We start from the raw sequence: 24,153 nt of genomic DNA, 5'->3' as shown, positions 1-24,153 counted from the left end.
AACTTACAAACGTTTTACAACAATCAGTATAATTAAGAGAAGCGCGCTGAAATGTTTAATTAGCAAAAACAACGTTTTTAACGTACTTTCCTGCGATTCTTTACAATTACCAATTTAAAAAGTTGAAGCCGGAAATATAAAGGTGCATACTTTATTTATTCAAATATATTCATTATGGCTTTTATTTATAGTTATGTCTTTACATTTATGATCTTTTACAAATGATTTCTGGTCAGACGTTCACAAATAGATTGTGAATAATCACATCAAAATGTGGCACTCTGGAATATCAAAACTACGTCATTAATCTAAATCTAGATATTACTTCCAGTGATACCTTCTACTGAGATCCGTGTGTCCACTAATCCAGGCCATATTTGCTGCGTGCAATTAAAAAAAAAAAACAATTTTCCTATTAATTTAATCCTCTATATTACACCTAGATCACAGCCGATGGTCACTAATGCTACAAAGCTTAGACATGCCCATATCCGTTCCGAGAATTAACTGATAGCTGCAACCAAAGGAAAAGGAAAACATAAAATAAATGCTTATTATATTTCTGCTACTCATCTATTTCCTCACACTGAAATAAATAAATAAACATTAAAGCTCCACGAGTTTCACTGGCATACAACTAAATGCGTTCATTTATTGTGTTTCTACGCATGGTCGTACTTGTAAATGTACAAACAGTAAATTTTTCATATTAGATTCAAACACTACGTATAAACCACGCAACGTTACAAATTTCAATATATTTATAGTTAGTATATACAACGGCGTATGGCCTACCTTACACGCAACTTTTGGTAAAACGCAATGTTTAGTCAGTTTTAAGCGTGGTTTATGGTTAAATAAAAAACACAATTAAATAAAGATAAGTACCTGTGGATCGATACTAGTAGGCACTGCATTTTCATCGATGCATAGGTCGGAATCGGAATCTGCCCTGCGTAAAGTGCTGTCCTGTAAATGCAAAGGAAAAATTTAATTTGATTTCGTTACCACTTCCATTAAAGAACATTAAAAAGCAAAGTACGTACAATATAAACTGGTACAATCTGAAACGATGTAATGCGACAATGTGTTAAATAATGCATAAAATTGTTTTACCCTGGCTGTTATTAAACTTTAACCCTTGAGCAGAGGCGGCTCGTCCTAAGGAGCGCTGGTGCAGTGAACTCCCACTCCTATCCAACCCACCAAAATAAATTTATTAATTATGCTTTCATATTATATTAGTAACCGCAGTATTTTTTTTTATTAATGAACGACAGACATACAATTAGATTTTTAACTTTCTCTTTAATATAGTATAGCATACTGACCCTTGAGTGGAGCGCTTCGCGATGCGCTCCTATGAACCGACATTGTTTACAAAATTCAGTTCTGAATTCTATGAGTGCGAAAGAGAAATTTCTAAATGGCGCGACACGTGAAACAAAAGATTAGTATGAGGAAATTTAAGCAAGATTTGAGCGGCGCTCCGCGCAAATAAGCAAAACCGTATTTTTTTGGCGCGCATTTTATGTGTTGTAAAATTTCTTATTATTCAATCGTTGTTAAGAAGCGTAGTGTTGTTTAGTGGCATTGTTTAAAATGGAGAACTATAATGTGACTTTCATTTTTTATTTAAAATATGTATAGGTAAGTGAACTCCTACTGGAATCCCCCACGAGCCGCCTCTGCCCTTGAGGCAGAGTCTTACTTCTAATTATCTATAACCCTGAGATGAAATCGAAGTCCCAAAATGTAAACAAACAGCTGTCACTGTCAAAGTGACGTCTCATAGATCAGAAACCTTTTTTTCCGGGTCTTTTATCAACAAGTTCTATTCTTCATATTACGACTAATAATTATAATGGTAAAAATACACTTGGGTTAAATAACTTACAGAACTTTTTTAAATCATTTTATGTCATAGGCAATGAAACAATTTTTCCGGATTTAAATCGCGTATATTTGTTTTTTCAAACAAATCGACGTTTCAGGCCCTTTACAGGTCCCATGGTCACCGTGACCTCATCATTTCATGTCCTCATTATATGTCCTAGAATATTTTCAATTGAGAAATAATGATTTGAAGAAATGAGAAGGGCCCATCAAATTACCCATTATTATTAGGCATGGCACAAAAAATTAACTCAAGTTTTTCTTTTAGATTAATCGTAAACTCTATAATAGTTTTGTTTTAGATATCAGTAGCTATCATTTCAATTCTTTGCTTTAAGCCTTTAGTTTTTACTCAGGCGAAAAAAGTTAAATGCTTAATATATTTTTATTTATAAACCAAAAGCCTATCAGTTTTTTAAACTAGTTCAAAAGGAAGGAAGTATTAAGCTTGAATCAACACGTCGCTTATACAGCAAAGAGCACATTCGATAACTATAAGCGTCAGAAACCGAATGGACAAAATTGCGCCGTTGCAGATCGGTCCAGTGGTGATGCAAACTGATAGTTGTACATCGTTATCGATCAAAAAATGATTTTTTTTTTTTATTATATTAATTGTAATCTAACACTATTTAATACGTAGTATTTTTATTACTCTCGATAAAAAATATTATTTTTAGTAAAATGTTAAAATAATAATATTAAAGCAATAAATTATTATTAACACTGCTATGCATAAAAGTATTTGTATACCTAAAAGAAGTAACCTCAAAAGTTTGTGGAATTACATCTATTTGTCAAGTTTTATTGGGATAGGTTACCGGACAGTACGCGAAAGGGATTCATCACCTAATTTGCCACCCTTAGAGGTGGAATATTTTCTTAAAATTTAAATGGGACGGCTACTGAGGTACCGAAACTGAGGTAAAAAAAGAATCATCAAAATCGGTTCACAAAGGCCGGAGTTATCGTGTAACATACATACAATGGAAAACATGCAGTCAAATTGAGAACCTCCTGCTTTTTTAAAAGTTGGTTGATAAAAAACCGAATGAGCAAAAAGGGCAGCCAAAGGTTACGTATCCCAGAAGTATGCCAATAGAATAAAAAAATCGCGGCAGAATCATTTTTTGAGCTTATTTCATTAAATAGATGAATAAAATGATTTGATGATATTCTGTTTGTACATGAACACAATTTAAGAACAATATAAAACTTCTTGCAATAATGTTTACATATTGACTTTCACTTTTCTTAAAATCTTTTTTTATAATGGCATCACTCTTGTTTACATTTTGGGCTTGGATTTAATCTAAGAGTATATTACATTATTAAATAAAAAAACTTAAGAGTATAGTGTATACGAATTGCGATTTTTAAAAATCTATTAGACGACAGACGTCGAGTCTCGAGTCAGCTTGGTCTGAATGATTTGACCTGAAGGTGCGTAAGGGCGTGAGCCGTGCATTTCAGTTACATTCAGCACACTGAGGACGGACGAAGCAGCTCTGAGAGTTTCTCTTGCAACATCAGTTATATTACACAAACATGTAACATTTGGGCCTTCCTCTGTTACGAACGTATTGATAGACTGATTGGACTAAAGGTAACTAAAAATATACGACTGACGTCTGTAGATGTATTCCGGTCAAAACTATCACGTTAAATGAAAAACGTTAAATGAACTCTAGTTACTGCTTACAATATAGCAACATTGTGTATTCGTTATTAGTCCATCTGCACCTATGCGACTTACTGTCATTGCAGACAAAAACGTACAAATTCAAGACTGTTACTTTTTCTTCATCGTAAATTTAAAATAAGTTACAGTATGCTGGAAAATACATACCCCTTGCGTATACTGGTGTGTAGTCGTCAATAATCGCGCGACGGGTGCCATGAAGCTAGGCAGAGTCTCTGTGAGAGGAGGCCGTGCATGGGTCAGCAGTGGCTTAAGGAGTCTGGAGTCTACTGCGCCCCACAGACGGGCTAGACGGGCCTTCTCCCCCGTGTTGCCGTCGCCACCGCCGCGGGGTGTACTCTGTTTTCAATTTAGTAATGTCAGCCGCTAATTTAAAAATATCAGCCGCTGTTTTCGTACTGATATATTTTTAATGGATTTTGAAATTTAGTAGATATTCTTTTACGAAGGGAAATGTTCAAACGAAATTGTTTTGAAATGTGTAGGAAATAGGTGTGAATTGTAAAATAATTTGGTAAATGTGTACTAAATGCAAAACAAGGTTTTCCATCTGTCGTACTATACGTGTATTGTGTACCTTGCAACTGTTGCAATTAAGAGCTAAAAGCTCAAAAAAAATTTAGAAAAAAAAAATAAATAACCCCAAGTGTATTTTACAAAGTGAACTCTCTCTATCTACTATATATATCTGACAGCTGAAATTTAAATTTATTTGAATAACAAAGAAAAAAATTGTGCAGATAGAAAATTTGTGAATATTTAAAAAATACATGTTTGTAAGGTGTCTGTTGGTTGCTATTTGATAATTGTGCAAGGCGAGCAATCTTTCATTTGAAGTTTTCATTTACATATGAGTTCATCACAAAAACAAGATATTTCCATTTATGGACTAGCTATTTATTAAAGTACGCCTATTACGTAATTGTAAAATATCAAGCATTTACACTTAACAAGTACGTTATATTGTTCGTGTGACATGCTCTTATGTAAAGAATTACATAAACTAAATAAACATTTTACATACTTCCATATAGTCAAGTTGCCAAGGCATAATCACTCCATTGTCGCCTTTGCCCCATTTAACTACCATGCGGCCACTCTAGATATTGAAGGAACCAAATAAACCAATCAAAATAGAATCACATGCAATATTAATAGGAAACATTAGTTGCCGACTGACTACTATAACAGAAAAAATAGAATTTGTTAAAAAAAAAAATGTGAACACTGAACAAAAACTTTTGGTGTGTCCAGTTTTAAAGTGGTGTAGATAATTTTGGTTGTATTAAATTTTATATTGTTGATTTGTAATTCAATTAAATATAATGGCGAAAAATTCAAATAAAGTTTAAAATTAGTGTATTTGTATCACAAAAAATCTACACCATTTTAGACAAATCAATGGTTTAGTAAGTTAATAATCGCATTATATGTACGTGCGTAATAAAATGCATTAATTGCAATTAAGGTATTTATTTTATACACTATTATGCTTTATAAAGGTGGTTATTATTTTAAACCATTAAGTTATTATCGACGATGTAGTAAAATTGCAATTAAAGCATTATTTGCAATTGTAATTAATATGTTATCGTCAAAATGCAAAGAAAATATCATGCGTGCAATATCTGATGAGCCTTACTGCTGCTCTGTCACAGCCGGTAGGTTGTGTTGGGTCCATATTTCGGAGGCCAAAGCCTATGTCCGCTGGCTGGATAAGAAATAACTTTTAATTGAGAAGAATTATTTTTTTACATTCATCTGAACTCCGATAGAAAAATTTGATTAATTTACATTACGAGTGAAGATATAATTTAGATTGGGTTTAAATAAAATTTCTGAAAATATGCGAGTCATATCCATGATCTCAGTTAGGAAGAATCTATTAGTAGTATGCAGTTTATCAATAATGACTAGTAGTTATACATAGACAGAGTATAGTAATTACAATTGTAATAATATTTGTATATGATACAGCATGACTCAAGTTAATCATATAGATTTTGTTTGAGCCACACTTTCAACTTTACCAGAGCGTAATACGTATACATGCGTGGACAACGAATTCACAACAAATCTATTGCAATTTCACACTGATATTGCCCCAATATGACGTGGATAATGGTGTGATATAAGCCTCCATGGTAAAGGTCAAAGATTTAGTGGACACGACATTTTTAAATCGTATCATCTTTTTCTTTATTTATTTAACACTGTGATTATGATTATTAACCCGTGAACACAGAATCTTTGCACAGTTCACACATAAAGCACTATTGATATAGCTCTAAGTACGCAAGTACGTACCGCTCCGCCAGAGTCCGTGGCCTGGTACAGCTGCCACAATAATGGTTTATTTATTCATAAAATCATCGACATGCGCGCCCCAATACATTGCTTGTGCTATGACGTCACTTACATACTGTACGAGTCTTGTCGAATTGTGACGACGTCAAATGAATGAATGGTATATAGCGTGAGTAAAATAAACAGATTCACCAACTATGTTCTGTTTGTTTGCAGTCTCATTTCGGGTACAAAACTTGATGAATTTTCGTTAATTCAGTGAAAGCATTAATTCGAGACCTATTATAGATCAGAAGCGTGTGACTCAAAAAACAAAAAATAGGAAAGCAGAAACATACATTTTAGTAATATTAGGGAGCTTTTTGACAGAAACATAATGAACCAAAAATCAACTTATAAGTTGTTGTACACACAAATGTTAAGAGCGAAACTTAAAATATAAAATAAAAAATTACATACGTAGTAATCTTCGATCAACTAAAAGGATATTATAAAATGGATAGTTTAGCTTTGAATTTTAGCTCTAATTAAATTAATTTAGACGTAAAACAGATTTTGCGCGAAAGCTAACTTCAGTGCTTCAGACTAAATATAGAAAGAGACTAAAAGATTGATATAAATATTTTGTCAATACTTACACTTCGAACATCTCGATACGGCAACGTTTCATTCTCATCATTTTGTCCTTGTCTAGAATAAAATAATTTACTTATTATAACAGAAACATCGGCACATGGAACAGACGAGAAAATAGGCTACTATGTATGTACAGTCACAAATAATAATATGTATACCTATATTGAAATAGTTTTCTCAGGAGACGTTTATCGAAGTTATATAATACTATGATTATATATATATACATATTTGCCAACATGAACACGGATTTAGTGATTTAATTTTATATTTATAACGAAAATAGATTTATATTTCAATATATAAATTAGTTCATATGTTTACAATATGATTTTATGGAAGAAAATATATAAATGCTATAAAAATGGCACTAAATGAAGCTATATGGAGTAGAAAAAGAGTTTTCCATAAGGAGTAGTGATAGGAGGATAGAATAGGAGGTCTACGTAAAGCCGATTATTCAATACCCAACAATTGTTGCGCGTCACCTGGCAACACCCCGTAATGTTGATGCGGATTGGAATATGGCATAAAAAGTTAAGTTGTTAAATAAAATTTGATATTACACAACATGACGCGCATCATAAAGGCAACAATGTTGCTTAGCATGTAATTAATTGTTGTCTAATAAAAACCTATAAGAGTACTGTTAATAAAAAATAATGGACGTACCCCGTAGGTATACGCAAATAAGCCAACGCATGCGTAGCAGCTCCGCCTTGCAGTATGACAGTGGCGATGACAATAAGAGAAGTCGTTGTCAGCATAGCCTGTCGCGCCTCAGACACCGTATTGCGTATTGCTAGCGCGAAAGACATCGCACCTCGAAGACCTGAGCGAGATAATATTCGGGATAAAAAATATAACAGTAATTTAAGCAAAACAATTTTTCCATGCTACTATTGTAATACCGGCGAAATTTCTCTTACCCGCAAAGAACAGCATGTGTTGAAAATTCATTGGTATCGGTGGTTTCCTTCCGAGATTTAAGAGGAACGATAATGGATAGATGTTCACCGCTCGACCAAGGGTAGATGTTATCTGTTTTAGTGGCTAAGGAACGTTTACATTGAACTTTAAAAAGGGATGTACGATTCTATGTTGGAAAGTCGAAATTTAATTTTAGTCAAAAGTAAAAGTTTAGCCCCGGATTGGTTTAGCGCAGGTTTAATAGTATGAGAAAGTAATGAAGCATCTTCTTTCTTCTCTTATAACTGATTTGTACCACTTTTCAGCTTATTATACTATCGAAACATTTGGATAACAACTTACAATTGTTTAAAGATGGTTTGCATTGTTGTACGAAATAATTAGAATTATCTTTGGCATTTTTTTATAATACCAAGAAACGAGACGCCTGGTGGTAAGCGACATGCCTGTCCATGGCCCTTGCAATGCCACTCATAGCTTTAAAATGCAGACCTGAGGGGCACTGCCACCGAGACATAAGTTGACAAGTCGCATGTGCCTGTAATTTCACACCTAATGCTCACATTAGGGTAATTTTCAGGTTAGTGTTCTCTACCCAATTTCGGTGGCAATATTAAGTAATACTGCACGATAATTTTCTAGAAAATTTAAATAATAAAAATTGCCGCCAAAATTAGGTACAGAAAACTAACCTGAAAATTACCCATTACTGTTTAGCGGCAGAAATAAGTAAGGTGGCGTTCGTCCCTGAACGAACATGTTCACAAAAAGCTCTACTGCTACTAAAAAGAAACAATGCTTTAAAAGGATACAAATCCAGCTATAATAAACCAAGGGTCGAAATGATGTTTCGGGAACGTGAACATGGAGACCCCGATGTAGGTGAATATGAAATTCTCAGCCAAAAAGTTGAGCAGTTCAAATAGCTGTTTGGTCCGGTTCCTAGAGTCGGATGATAGATTGTTGTATGTGTAGTGCGCTTGGCATATACCGCAGAATAGCACCGCAACCACGCCTGAAATAAGATTCCTCCATTTTAAGCTCTGCCGCATTTAAAAAAAAAAACAATAACTATTAATTTGTTTATGGAAATTAAAATTATTTTATTAATATTTACTTGATTGAACATTATGATGTTTTCCCTTCTGTACAATTGGTCTACTTTCCCGATCGGTCCACTGTCACTATTCGTCTACTTTCCTGTTTGGTCTACTTTCCCATTTCATCTACTTTCCCAATCTGTCTACTTTCCCGATCGGTCTACTTTCCCGAGTCTCCTTTAATGATGCGTTTACTCAGATAATCTCAGTACAGAATATTAAAAAAACCGACCTCAAAAGTTCGTGGAATTACATCTATTTGCTAAGTTGTATTGAAATCAGTTACCGGAAAGTCCGCGAACCCGGATTCATGCCCTACTTTACCACCTTTAGAGATGGAATATTTTTTTCATACTGAAATGCACCACTAGTGAGGTACCCTTTTTCCAACAAAAAAAGAATCGGTTCCCAAATGCCGTTGAGTTATCGCGTAACATATATAAAAAAAATTTAGTCGAATTGAGAACTTACTCCTTTTTTAAAGTCGGTTAAAAATAAACTGTCTACTTGATTTTGTTTTTTCAAATCATGGTTAACGTAAAGCGGCCATCATTATCAAAAATATAAAAAATGTACTCCATGACAATCTGCAATTTTGCAATTACAAATTACAAATGCCTTTGAAAATTTGTAAAATTTTATGAACTTACATAACATTTTATTAACTTGCAAGGTGGACTATTTGGACAAGTGGACCGATCCGGAAAGTAGACGAAATGAGAAATGGACGTATCGGATGAAGCAAGTGGACCAATCGGGAAAGTAGACGAACAGTGAAAGTGGACCGATCGAGAAAGTAGACGAAATGGGAAATAGACGAATCGGGAAAGTGGGCCGTTTGGACGAGTGGACCGATCGGGACAGTAGACGAATAGTGAAAGTGGACCGATCGGGAAAGTAGACCGATCGGGAAAGTAGACCGATTGTACCGAAGGGGATATTTTTATTACCATAATATTCATATATTTTTTGTGAAAATGTTCCATTATACTACAAAGGTTTAGGTAATTAAATGTAAACAAACCGTAATGAGGTATTTTGTGAGGCATTACCTGGTTACTTATTGTAAAATTATAATGAACTTTATGAAAATGGTTCTAAATATAATGAAGATATTTTCAGGCAACAGACAACTTTTCGAACTATCTATTTGCAATACTACCAAATACATAAATCTAAAAGGTAGATTTATATTTAAATAATGGTCTTTAATAGCACGTATCACAAGTTACCTACGAAAAACAACCTAAAAAACAGCCTTTAAAAACGCAGACAGCCAATAACATGCGACCAAAATAAAAGAGTACCACAGTAATACGACGTATGAAACTCATTACTAAGGGCTCATACACATAAATACGATACGACGCGACGTCGTATGCGTAAGAGCCCTTAGGGCTCGTAAGGGTACGACGTCGTCGTGTTATGTATGACGCGACGTCGTATTGTGTTTATGTGTAAGAGCTAGACCTGTATCGGTCGATCATTTTTGATAACCCAGGTCCACCATGACCCACACGTAGTGTGATCGGGTCAAATGAGTCGATCATATGTTCGTTATTTTAGCGGGTCACTCGTCCCTCATGATACTTCTTTGTATATTCGGTAAAATTTTAGAAAAAATTGTAACTACTTATCCTCTGTTTTTTCGCGTCATATTTCCCCACAGCAACATGGCTTTTTTCGTGGTCGTAGTGTTGTGAAAAATTTACAATATTTTTTCGGACTTTATTCTTAATGCCATGGATTCCGGTTATCAAGTTGATGCCGTGTACACAGACTTCTCTAGACCTTTGATAAAATAAATCACAATATGTTTCTACATAAACTCTTGAGACGGATATCTTCTGCGATGGCTAAAATCCTACGTAGAAAAACGTATTCAGCCTGTATCGCTTAAAGGTTTGTATTTCAGATTTTCATGATATTCCATCAGACATCCCGCAAGGTTCTCATCATTGTCCGTTGCTTTTCACATTTTACATTAATGATTACAATACCATTTTTGTTAATTCTCATCACTTGTTATATGACGACGATACAAAAATCTTTTAAATTATTACTGGAAACATTGATTCTTTTGATTTACAAAGGGACCTTGATGGATTTTCGACATACTGTGCTAACAACGAACTACACGTCAATCGTTCCAAATGTTATGTAATTACCTTTACAAGAGAAAAGCAACCCTTTCTATTTAATTATACTGCACCATGCTCAAACGCGTTAATCAAGTTAGAGATCTCGGTATTAACCTTTACACTAAATAAAATTTTAATTCTCATATCGTAAATGTTATCTCAAAATCCTTTAAACTGCTAGGTTTTATTTTATGTGTCTCTCAGCATTTCCGCAACGCTCTTACTTTTAAAACATTGTATTCATCCTTTTTGCGAAGTATCTTAGAATTTGGGAGTGTAGTTTGGAACCCTCGTTATAAAGTACATGTTGATGCTTTAGAAAAAGTGCAGAAAAACTTTATCAAGAACCTTTGTTATCGGACCGGTGCAGAGTACGTTAGCTATGACACTTCATGCAAAGAATTTAAAGTTCCATTCCTACACAATAGGAGAAACTTTATTGATTAGTTTTTCTTGTACAAATTATTAAATAATTACATCGATTCGCCGGATTTCTTCACAATGTTTTAGGGTAAGGGTAAGAGAAGTTTTATTTTAACAACAAATGTGTTGATAAAATTACTTAGTGTAAAATGTTTTAGTTTTTTATTCTTATTATTGCTTTTTAGTACTTGTACATAAATTATTAAGCAATATAAGCATAAATTATTTAAGTTCTTAATTTTTCTATTTTTTTTATATATTCTTATTTTTTTGCTTATGATGTTGTTTCGCTCGTTATCTTAATTCGGTTTTGATAATGGAACTGGTCTGTATGTGTATCAATCTTGGTTTATTACCTGTCTGTTGATGACTGTTTGTTTCCTTAAATAAATAAATAAAAAAGTCGAATATTGCGCGCATGACCCATGAAGCTCTAAAATAAAGAAGGTTATTTACAAGCTAGCAACCGGGTTATCGGGTCACAGGTGTTGTTCGAATCATTTTGATTCGATCGAACACGATCGACACACATCTAGTAAGAGTCCTAAATGTTGTATTTGACCGGTTAATTCGACGTCTTTAATTTGCTTGCAAGTGATAGCTGAAGTTTGTTCACTTTTGGTTAATTACTTAAATCTATAAACTATAGTTTGTTATTATTATTGATACAAAGATCGAAGAACACAAAGAAAAATTCCTTCGATCTGACTGGACTCGAATCAGTGCTGTTGCCACGCCGCACGCCACCGCTCTGAACTGAACAACTGAGCTACAGACCGATTCTTAATATAAATATATTTTATTAACAGTCAGATAATTATGATAGATGAGATTTTATTAATTGATAGATTTTATTGTGTATATTTTACGTTGGAAGATATACTCGTAAAGATGCATAATTTCATTAAAATTGATACGCACCTGTCAACTCGCAGACTTCTGCGATGAGAAAAGCAGCATACGACATAAGGACAAAAAGCGCAGACTCCAGTAACGGCCACTCACGCACGTGGGTGAACTTCGTCATGTGCAAAGGGTTAAAGATAATAATAAGCAAATATATATTTTTGAAATGTTCACAAGTCTACTAGAATAATAAGGCATTGTACTTCGACAATAGGTCAATTGAGAAGATTTGTGGTCGTATTTACGATAATACGATATTATGTGCAAAAACATAGTCAAGTACGTTTTTGCACATAATATCGTATTATGATATTGAATGGAACAGGGTTACACAATCTTTTATTGTCAAATTTTCAACTGCACAAATACTCGTTGACCACTTGAAGTGTAGATATATTTGTTTATGACAAGGGTCAGATTACAATGGTCTATCTCGTACAGAGACTACCTACTTTTGGGTACTTGTATCTACGTGAATTTATATGTATAAATAATTTATAGATTCAGGCGTTTCGATGAAAACGAAATTTATGTTAATAAAAATGTAAGTAAATTTAGGAAATGAAACTATTTTTCCGGATTTAAATCGCGTATATTTGTTTTTTCAAACAAACCGACGTTTCGGGCCCTTTACAGGTCCCATGGTCACTTACCTTACGTGAGAGGTGTTACAGACAAGATCGGACGAGTCCTCAGGCGTGCATCTATCAAGACCTATTTCAAGCCCCTGAGGAAGATTTCTCAGTTCCTGAGACCCGTGAAATGTAACATCCCCTTACAGGATGCAGGAGTTTACAAGCTTGACTGTGAGTGCGGTCTCTCTTATATTGGACAAAAAAGCGAAGTATTGGTACCCGCGTCAAAGAACATTTAGCTGATGTCAAACACCGTCGCGTAAACAAGTCTGCAGTCTGCGAGCATGTCATGAACCTACACATTCAATGAAGTTTGACAAACCCCAGGTCCTTGCAAAAGAAGTCCGTTATCTACCCAGGATGCTGCGAGAGGCCATTGAAATTAAAAAACATCCTAATTTCAACAGGGAAGATGGTTTCTCCGTACCACCAGTTTGGGATCCAGTATTTCCTCTAATGAAAAATCCCAAACAGACGTAAGACTGCAGTACTAATTAATTAATATGTTTTAGTTTATTCTAATTTATATTAATAATTAATAATAAATTGAACTTAATAAAAATTCATTCAATAAAATAATTTGTAAAACTTAATGTAGCGTAAATTGGAATGTTTTCTTTGTAAAATTAAAAAGAAGGTATTTAATTAGTAACTATAGTGAAAAAATAAGGTGGTTTGCATCAATATTAGACATAACTGGTTGAAGACTGTACCACCTCAGTCAACCGTGACCATGGGACCTGTAAAAGGCCCGAAACGTCGGTTTGTTTGAAAAAACAAATATACGCGATTTAAATCCGGAAAAATAGTTTCATTTCCTACGTGTAACAATCGCGAAAACCTAAGAACTCGTTAAGTAAATTTCTTTTCTCAAACATGCTCGGAAATGTTTCCATTACTTTCAAAAAACGAATACGGAAAGTTTGCCATTTATGGACCGTGCTACTTCTTAGAGGATGGAAATAGTCTAAGGACTTCTTCCAGTCAAGGTATGCAAAGTAGTACCTATGAAAATTAATTACTGTCCGTTGCTCTAAACTAAAATATCTACTTGTACCGCTTACTTTACAACATATTGAAAAGAAAACAGTGGTAAAACAAAGTGCTTTGGTATTTTTTGTTATTTGTTACTTTTTTGTATTTTCGTCGCGAAAATGAGTTCTAGCGAGAAAAACGACAGCGAAAATACAGCAATCGATACACATTCAACTACATCCTCAGAAGTTTAGCAGACTGCTATTAAAGTGCCTGGAAAAATAGTAACATTTTCTTTTGGCAATTGTTCTAACATGTCAAATATTAATTTTCATTTGTTACTTTTCCTATTATACATCTTACTCTCTTTAGCCTTTAATTATTTCCTCGCATTGTTTGAGAAAATCACTATATATAAGCTTCGACGGGAACGGTGATTGCTTGATTCGTATTAATACAAGGCCTCGTAAGTCTTATAACTCATGCTCATCCAGCAGTACCTTACTTTCCGGCCTCTGCAATAATGTACTTATTGCTGCTCCACGAACCCAGTGAACAATGACCTACGTCATTGCCAGTGAAGGTAAATTGTCCAAAAGGAATTTTTTCGACCGAACGTCGTAAATATATTACTTTAAAAGAACTATGGTTATGGTTTGGGTGTAATTTGGTCAACACAAGTGCGGCTGTTTTGCACAATGTAATCTTTACAGGGTTCGCGTGATTTGCCTCCATTTCTATTTAATATATAGTTAGATATAAATATTTTCGAGTATTGAAAAGGATATCAATGCAGTAAAGCAGCCCATCAAAGCACCAATCAGCAGGGAAAGGCTGAAGATCCCAATAAAGTCTCCAATAGCGCCTAAGAACGCTGTGATCTCAAATCCGCCATCGTTTGAGTATCTCTTCTCATAGTTTTGTATCGCACTGTAAATAAATAACTCATTATTTATCTAATCGAAATTGGCATTTATTTACATTACCGAAAGTCGAAATTGTGTTTGAAATGCCTAAGGTTGTGGAATAAAATTTATTACCTACCGACATTAGTTTGTTCTAAAGCAATTACAAAATTAATTTGCGTGTAGCTAACGCAATAGTGCGTGACCCTTTTCACGTTACTATGTCGCACGCTTGAAACAATAAAACATTTAACCATATTAAAACAAATGACGAACGATAATTACCCGCTTAGCACCAAAGCCACTGCGTCGTTTAGGACGCTCTCTCCGAATATCATGGCGTATAGGTTTACATCCACCTGAAATAATAGTGCTTAGGGTAAATATGTCTTAAGAAGTCCTTGATCTCACCTAATTAAAGCCACTTTACAGCGTAAATATAGGCTCGCTACAGTACTAATTAATTTGACAAAACTGAAACTGGAAAACATCGTGAGCAAATCTGCACCACGGAAAATGTTCATAAAAACTCTTTAAAGACATGATATCCCCAACCAGCAATGAACTTGAAGAGACTTGTATCCAGCAGCATATATGATTTGACATAGTCGTATTCGTAATTTACTGGCATAATTTGAATATCACCATAACGTCAGACGGGTTACTATGTTAAGGCAACATAATGGAATTTGTATTTTCAAGTATACGACCAAATTGTTTAAAAAAAATGGCATTAGGTTTTCGTTACTACGCGTTAATGTATGCTATTATTAACAAGTCACACAATATTACCATGCCGTTTAAGCAATTGGGGAGGCTTTTAACTTAAAATACGTAGACATATATACATATACATAGTGTAACTAATAGCTAACTACTCCGTAGGCTAAACTGCTCTTTAGAAGAGATCGGTGCCCATAAATGGCGCTTTGGTTTGCAAAAAGGTTGATATTCCCATAATCCTGAAGTGACCAAAGGGCTTCTGATCGGTGATTCGAAACGAAATAAAATGTCCTTGTCAATTACGATTATTTAGCACATTGTAGGGCGAGTTAATGCGAAATAATGATGTAACATACCTACCGAGTGACTTGCGAACTGAATGAGCTTGTGTTATATTTGGGGTATAAAAGTTTATTTATCAACATTATGTTTCAATTGACATGAAAATAAAACGTCGGTGTTCACTGAAGTCTGCACATTAACGGTACCTAATACGTTTATACATATAATACGTCCAATCGTCACAATAGTTTTTAAGAATCTTTTCTCTAGTGTTTGGAAATAATTATTAAATCCTTGATTGGCATATTTTTTGTTTTTCTATAACCAATGAGTATACAGTTGTGGTAACTGGGTCAGTATGGGGAAATCTGAAATTATAGGAGATATAGGGAACCTTTCTTAGAAACAACTAAGTATTTTTTGTGAAAACAATTTTGGTATCATAAAAATGAATAAAATTTGATTTTTTTTGGTGATGATCGACTCAGTTTCATGTAATTTTTCGGTATAACAGACAGAAATTGGTTAAATTTAATAAAAAAAATTCGTACAAAATTACAGGGTAATTTTATTGTATCGGAAGAAAAAATCGGGACAGCAGAAGTTGGTCATATTGAGTAAAATGTTATTAATGTCTTATGAAAAAACTTTTTATTAAAGTTAACCAACTTCCGCTGTCCCTTTTTTTTAATATCCTTTGATCGAAATGATCCTTTCGTGGAACTGTATCGATCAGCACTAAGAAATATAATAATCATTTTTATGCACAACTCGCGCATGACCGTAAAATTGACTATGCCAAAATAGTTTTCACAAAAAAATGCTAAATGCCTAAGACAGTTTCACTGTATCTCCTATACCTAGTTTCGGATTTCCAAACTGTCCCAGTTAAAAAAAACATAGTGTATGCAAGTAATTCGGTTGTGTTGTGAACAGCACGCAGTTTTATCTTTCTTTAAACAACATACGTGATGGTGTCATTATCAGAAGTTTAATTCAGGATAAATGTTATCAATCATCGTTAAAATAATTTCCACGTTAATACATTAATTATTATTTTGCATTTACCAAAGGCATGTTCGAGTTTTCTTTACATACCTTGCTTGTACCGAAGAAACATTACTCCCGTTCACACGGCATTGCACTGCACGTTTTTATGCAGTATAAATCGGAATCAAATAAACAGTGGCGTATACATTATAATAGAACTGTTCACAGGTCGTTTGTACTGCAAAAAACGTGCAGGGCTATGCCGTGTGAACGGATGTTTACAGTTCTGCGTTTCGTGCATGATATGTAGACAATTGTTACAGTAGGGCACAAACTATTACAACAATATTATTATGTTCTGTATTAATATTTATTTTACAAAAAAATACCATTAAATGTTCATCATTTTAAGAATGTTTGTACCATACACTTTAAATTGTACAATGCAGTCAATTTAGAGTCATACTCATTGGAGTATGACTCTAAATTGAATTATTGTATATACATATATTGATATGTATATACAATATAAATGTCGAGTAATTAAATTGATGTTATACCTTTAATTGCGAGAATATGGCGAGTACAGTCAGTGGATCCGTGGGAGAAATGAGAGCTCCAAAATAAAGGGTGTCCAGGAAGGTGAAACTTGCGGCCAGAGACGCCGGCATAAGTTGCACACAACCGTACATAAGAGAACCGATGACCAATGCCGATAAAGCTGTGCCCACCATTGCAAATGTCAAGATCGCACCGAGATTTCGAAAGAAGTATTTCTGAAATAACAAATTGTTAGGTTTAAAAACAGGGTTATCAGCATAGTATTATAAGACAAGTAGTGCAACTCAATACAAATGTGGCAGTGCGGCTAGTATGTGTGCAAACCGCCGCGTACCGTGTACGGTCGCATACATCCGCATAATCTCGCGATGCGTTCATGTTGTATAACGAGGGTCCTCGCACGCGCCATTGTTCGATAGGTGCTTAAAAAACATCAAATAATGTAAGTGTTTATTGTAGTGTTTATAGTGGCTTAAACAAAAGTGACTCAAATTCAGAATTGTTCAGCAAGTCATTTTTATTTCATAAGCATAATCCACAATCGAGATTTCAATCCGCGATGCTAGTATAACAATAACAATATGTAAGTACCAGTGGCGAGGCGTCCACCGGCTTGCCTAAAAATTTCCGCGTACCTATTACCAGTTGCACCGCTCATACTCCCCACAACTTAAAAAAACATTTATTCAAAATATCACTATTAAACGCGTAATAACTTGTCCCGGTGCTGGTTGAGATACCAACCAGCACGAGGTAAGTCGGCGGATCGGCGAGTTCTATTTCATTCATGAAATCTACGCGTTACCATCAAAATATACGCACACATTCTCAAAAATCCGCTTTATAACATATAAAGAAATGGCGGCCGATGAGCCGCAATAATTCGAGTTATTGTCGAATAGCCTACCCTTAAATTTAAACCTTATTCCAACACATTATAGTTTAATTTCTTTTAATGACAGAATCGTTGCCAGATGTAAAACTTTCTTAAAATATTGTAACAAAATTATTAATAATATAATTATTATATAATTGCAAATTAATACAAAATATGGTTAATTTCTATTTTGTAGATCTTAACGATAATATGAATCTATATTTAATTGGGTGTTTCTTTCTAATAGGAAGGACTACGTAACGAATGTATGTAGAAGATCATGGTAATTCGTAGGTAATTAAAATAGCAACACTTAGCATTCATGTGTTGGTTTACATACTTTCATATCGCGACGGGCAGCTTAAAATGTAAAATTACTTTAAAAGCTATGGTTATTTTATGTGTCAATGGTACCACTTTTTAAAATAATAAGCATTTTCTGGGCGACTTCGATCCGTCGTAGACACCATCTTTACTCTATAGCTAGGTACCGGTTACGTATATGCGTCGAGGAAAAAATACACATTTGGTGAAAGTTTCAACAATGTTACAACTCATCAAAATGTGCCATGAAATGTTACGTTATTTATATTATTAATATTATTAATTTAATTGAAGTGCTAAGTAACATTTTGTTGGGTGTTCTCAATGGCACTATATCATATTATGTTTATGCTCGAGTCCGTGCTTCACTCATATCGGGTTTGCTGAAAACCAGCGCTCCAGGCTGAAATCTATCAGCCTGTAGCTAATAGCTGAGCAAATCCCGTTTGCGTGTGCCGCGACACGCATTTATTATTTACATTTTTAATATTTTATTTTTTATTATTTTTATTTTTATTTTGTTTTAATCATTATAATTATGTTTTAACTTTTGTTGTAGGTACTGTATTTTAGTTTAAAGTTTATAATAATGTATTAATTTTAAGATCATGTGTGTCTCGGTGCTTACGCAATAAACTATTCTTATTCTTATTCTTATATTACGCGACCTCGTTTCTAATGCTGGAATATCGCAACAAAATATGAAGGTACAGTCAACAGCTCATTGAGTTATACACTTTTGTCTGAATATCGCCACCAGACCAACGCAACGGAGCAAGATCCGTCAATGTGTACCGTGATGTGATGCCGTCTGTACATACGGCGGGCTGCACGCTAAACTATTGACCGTATACTGAATCCACTTCAATAATACAATAAAGTGTAATTTCTAGTGGGGCCATGCGACTACAGCAAAGCTACAATAAAAGAGTGTGCATTGATGTGAATTCTATTTTCTATCTTTCACAATCACAATTTTAAGTGTTATTTATTGTTATAATTTTTCATTGCATTACTTTTAAGGACAAAGTATGATACCAAGAAAAATCGCAAGGTTTTGTTAACATGAAGTTGTTAACAAGTTGGAAGGTAGCTGATGTAATAATTTGATATAAACACAACCGCAAATATCATAAATGTTTTTGTAATTAAGTTACTGTATTTCCCACTGTGGTCCTCCATGACGCAATTAGTACCAGCGGTGATGCAGATCGATAAAAATTAAAAGTACGTGATGTGGCGACAAACTATGCAGATGCAGATGCATTGCACATTGTGTCTTTGACGTTTCCGAGGCACCGGTAATATGGCTGTTTTGTTACGCGAATCGGCAAAAATTGCTACTTCCATTTGAGGTGATGAAATCGTTTGAATCTTGGAGTGACTTGGAATTTAGGCTAAGAAGTTACTTAGACACAATATATGTCTAATTTATTCCTGCTTTCTTTAATTAATATATGCCAGACAACCACACTAACTGTCTGGTCTCAAACTAAGGAATTCCCTGCACTATGAGTATCAGAGCAATGGAATTCACTCTGGGGCACTTCCCAGACCAGAACCAATTTAGAAAAGTTCATTTCCCAAATTGGTCCTACAGTGGAATTGAAACGGGACGTCCGCGTTCGTCGCCCACAATGTAAACCGTTAGGCTAACGAAAACGTTAATTCTGGATTAGGAACTTTATGAAATATAGTAATTAAAAATAAATTGTTTTATGTTACTCGTGCTACAAGGAAAATAATTTTTCCTGTAAATTAATAATTATCTTACTATTGACAACTTATGTTCAATGTACATGGGACCTATAAAGAGCCTGAAAGTTCTTTTGTTTGAAAAAACAAACATACGCTATTTAGATCCGTTAAAATAGTATCATTGCCAATGTTTAACAATCGCGAAACGCTAAGAACTCGTTACGGTGTAGGTACCTTTTTTACAAATTATTGTTTAGCATTCTAAAATGCCTTCGTGGCCGAACGGTTACCATGCTGGACTGCTACACAGAGTTCCCGGGTTCGATTCCCGGGCCGGAGGAAGTATTTGTACGGCCTACATTTATTTATCCCGTGAGTTTGGGTGTAATTTGTGGTTGTCTATATGAGTGTCCATGGCACCCGCGATACAGGGTTCCCCTGGTGCGTGAAGGTGTACGCGTTATTTGTTATTGTTCGACTAATTTGGTCATGTCAACGGTGGATATTGGATATTTTATTCATTTCTCCATTAATGACAACTGTATGGTTAGAAAACGTTGAATCTCTGTACAGAGTACTTAAAAAACCGACCTCAAAAGTTCGTGGAAATACATCTATTTGCCTAGTTTTATTGAAATGGGTTACCGGATAGTGCGCGAAACCGGATTCATCCCCTAGTTTGCCACCCTTAGAGGTGGAATATTTTCTTGAAATTGAAATGGGACCACTTCCGAGGTACCCTCTTTCCAACAAAAAAGAATCATCAAAATCGGTTCACACGATGCATACATACAAAAAAATATACAGTCGATTTGAAAACTTCCTCCTTTTTTGAAGTCGGTTAAAAAGTTATAAACAAGACCAATATCAACCCAGTAGCAAAGACAGTCTGCCTTATTAAATGTTTACATTTGGAATCTGAACGTATACCACTTGGATATACACATATTTTTGGTTAGTTGGATCGTCAAGTTCATATTGGTTTTGACTGCACAAAAAGACCCTTTTTACTCGTGGTGTTATTTGCTTCCATTAATATCGATATTAATATAATAGATACGCTACCGCTACAGAACATCTTTAATAATAATAATGGCAACTCACTCTGGGGCACAAACCAGGAGACCCTTCGCAAAAGCAATTTAGAAATGTTCATTTCCCAAACTGGTCATTGTGAAAGTATTCATACTATGTACACATGCCAGCACATCAAGCTACACATTGGCGTATCTTGTTCCGTTGCAATGGAGGCGATGTTCGAACAAAAATGTGTAGTCTGATGTGCCGTTGTCTGTACCTAGGGAATGTATAGGCATATAAGCACGCGCCCACGCATGCGCTGACGTACGCACACATATGTATTAAGTTAACGGGAAACTTACCCTTTTTAAACAATATCCCGCATGGAAAATAATGGGAGGCAAAATAATGTTAAAAAATATTTCTGGATCAAATGTTGCTTTAAGATCTATTTCATTTTGTTCTAAATTAACTATTTCGCCTCTAAAGCTATATGCATATGTTTTATTTGGTACTGGAGCATCTGTAATAAAAAAAATCTGTATTGTATCAGACTTACTATTCTTAATTACTTATTTGTTTGTCTCAAAGTTATAAAGAGTTCAGTCAACCTTAGATAGACAATGGCTCTTTGAAATGAATATGAAATGTAAGATATTTTTGTAGAATAGTCTTATTTTGACAGACTTTGAAGGAGTTTAATTATTTATTTTGAAGTAGATATTTGATTCCGTATAATAGAACACAATACAAAATTATACACTAGTTTTTTCTTGGTTAGGACCTGTTTAAAAGAAAACATGACATATTTATATTAAATTCTGATTTATGGAATATTTTCAATTATTTTAGTTGTGTTGACACTCTCCTTGCCAGGAGACAAATATTTTCCAATTCTGAGACAAATATTTTCCACTTAGTTTTAAGGTTTGCTTGTCAATTCATACTTATTATATTGTTTTATACTAACCTCCAGAATTGATTTGAATTTTATCTGGGAAATGGAACCGTAATATATCAGGTGGCACGGACAGGTTGTACTTTGTGTCTGGTGCAGGGTGTGCATCAAGGTATGTAACTTGATTTGTTTTGCCTGCATAGCGAATTATTGCTCCTACTATCAGTCCTGTTAAAGATAAAGAAAGCTGAATTAATGTTTAAAAATTTAACAGTTTTCCCAGAACTACAGACTAAAAGAGGTAATAGTCATAGGCATATAATGCATAGCACAACAAGAATGCAAATAAAGTAGAATTCATAATATTCAATAAAAGGATTTTATATAGGTAACTGAAAAATAAACATATTGTAAATTCAATTGTAATTCATTTTGTGTTCAACATTGTACAAGTTGAAATGCCTAGAGGTAACTGTTATTATTTACGTCGTTGGGCCTTGGCCTAGAATACCTTAATCAGAAGAAAAAAAATAGCTTCAAGAAATACCATATATTTGTAATGGTGTGAAAGAAACCAAATGCTGAACCTTCGTTTATTTCATTAGCAATGCTGAATTTACATAAAATGTGCTTTGTTGGGGTATCGCTAAACTTGGTTTGTTGCAGTAAAAATCTAAGTTATGGGCCTGAACTATGAAGAGGTTTAATGTTATTATTATTTGCCTTTTCAGAGTATGTAATCAGTAATTTAATCAATGTTATCATCACTAAGTAAGCTTCGCAAGTAAAGTTCACATAATTTAAGTACTGTAAGATACTCTTAGCTTTGATTGGTTTTAACCGTTCCCTGGGTGGGGTAACTGTCTGCCCAGGAGCAACTTACGCATGCCTATGAAGGCAACAGTGGTATAGTAGACACAAAGAATCACATTTGCATTACAGCAGGAATATTAAGAGGTTTACTGTATGCTCAAGTTCTACTTTTTGAAAGATTTGTACTTGAGCGAAAAATATTTTTTAAGATCAGACTGCATATTCTTTGTAATTGTTAAATACAGTAGGTATAGTGTCAAAATTGTTCTTACTCCAACTTATCAATGAATTCTTACTTCAAGGTGTAACAGTTGTGTGACATTGACCAAAGTACATTTCATTTAACTTAAAGACCTCAAGGCTAAAATGTTAGGAAAATCAAGTACCTAAATAATATAAACATTTACCACAGTTTTCAATAGCAGGGATGCTAATTGGTTAAGGTAATGATACGCTCAACTGTGAAATCATAAGGCATATGTAAGATATATTATTACTTTGTTATTGTTGATTTGTAACAGAATAAGCAAGTGGGTACAGCTCTATATCTATCTACATTAGTTTTGATTATAATGACCCTCCCTATCGACCTATACATACGAGAAGAGTGAACCTGCACTGGGACCATCTAAGTCAGTTCCTAACCCCGGATCAACATGTTTGCATGGACTTCATCCGGTTCTCTGTAAGGCTAGTGCCTCATTGTGAGCCGCCCCGGGTGCACATACAACACCCTCCCTATTTTCCAGATAGGTACTGGAGCTGTAGGCACATAGGTACAGTCCTATATATTTTTACATAAGTTTTGTTTATAATGCCCCTCCCTATCAACCTCTTGGTTATGCGGGAAGGGAAGGGAAGGCATGTAGGTACAATACGAATTTATGTTCTTTAAATATAGCAATAACAGGATGTTAAAGGTAAATTCCGGTTTTCTGAATTAAAATAAAAAATTCAAGGCCCTGGTCATCACGTGGTCAAAAAACGCGCAATCATCTTAGTGTAAAAATGTTTCAAATAAAACAACAAAGACGATGAAATATGCAATTAAACTTACCATAAATCACAGCTAAGCCAGTTTCGTGAAGCCAGCTCACTCGTCGATGTTTGAAGACCCAGATTGTAAGAACAGTTAGGGTCAAAAGACAGGTATAAATTAAAAGGTTCAAGCTATCGATACGGTGTAGCAAGGTTGCTTTCGCGTCTAGTGCTATATCCGTGCCGGAACCCTGACATAACACTAGCAAACAAAGCAGGAAACCAATAGAACCATAGAATTTGTTCATGATTTTGTTTGCAATGGAACTACTACCACATCACACTTTATCTAAAACTGCATTTTGACAAAAACGCTCAGTTTAATCTATAGATTTATGGCATAGGTAATTTGTACTGATAAACGCGTAAATAT

At 34.5% G+C, this 24,153-nt stretch overlaps 1 protein-coding gene across 10 annotated transcripts; it reads right to left on the bottom strand.

The window, feature by feature from the left end:
* Nucleotides 1–10: 10 nt before the first annotated feature.
* Nucleotides 11–24,153, bottom strand: LOC113230079 (sodium/hydrogen exchanger 9). Of its 10 annotated transcripts, none has more exons than XM_026463819.1 (17): nucleotides 23,800–24,153; nucleotides 22,002–22,157; nucleotides 21,394–21,554; nucleotides 17,112–17,327; nucleotides 14,842–14,915; nucleotides 14,440–14,581; nucleotides 12,057–12,162; nucleotides 8,284–8,486; nucleotides 7,471–7,582; nucleotides 7,214–7,373; nucleotides 6,544–6,595; nucleotides 5,906–5,935; nucleotides 5,241–5,309; nucleotides 3,746–3,937; nucleotides 1,047–1,064; nucleotides 889–969; nucleotides 11–380 (listed from the first exon to the last, which is right to left on the bottom strand). In XM_026463819.1, the coding sequence occupies exons 1-17, from the start codon at nucleotides 24,026–24,028 to the stop codon at nucleotides 315–317; spliced, it is 2,067 nt and encodes a 688-aa protein (XP_026319604.1). In that variant the 5' UTR covers nucleotides 24,029–24,153; the 3' UTR covers nucleotides 11–314. The 10 variants fall into 10 exon arrangements, with proteins under 10 accessions (XP_026319604.1, XP_026319607.1, XP_026319603.1 ...); XM_026463822.1 differs by lacking the exon at nucleotides 5,241–5,309 and adding an exon at nucleotides 4,623–4,697 and having other exon boundaries at nucleotides 11–514; XM_026463818.1 differs by lacking the exon at nucleotides 5,241–5,309 and adding an exon at nucleotides 4,623–4,697.

The sequence above is a fragment of the Hyposmocoma kahamanoa genome, unplaced genomic scaffold (assembly GCF_003589595.1).
Source record: "Hyposmocoma kahamanoa isolate Upper Pololo Valley unplaced genomic scaffold, ASM358959v1 63, whole genome shotgun sequence".
In the NCBI taxonomy this organism is placed as follows: Eukaryota; Metazoa; Arthropoda; class Insecta; order Lepidoptera; family Cosmopterigidae; genus Hyposmocoma; species Hyposmocoma kahamanoa.
This window is presented reverse-complemented; position numbering and strand designations above follow the sequence as displayed.

Excerpts from the sequence above, each read along its gene's own strand:
- LOC113230079 (XM_026463829.1), bottom strand. The coding sequence starts at position 24,028 with ATGAACAAATTCTATGGTTCTATTGGTTTCCTGCTTTGTTTGCTAGTG. Across the intron at positions 14,582-14,841 it reads GTGGCTTTGGTGCTAAGCGG|TGCGATACAAAACTATGAGA; the intron begins GTAATTATCGTT and ends ATTTATTTACAG. Across the intron at positions 12,163-14,439 it reads TGGGCTGCTTTACTGCATTG|ATGACGAAGTTCACCCACGT; the intron begins ATATCCTTTTCA and ends AACCCTTTGCAC.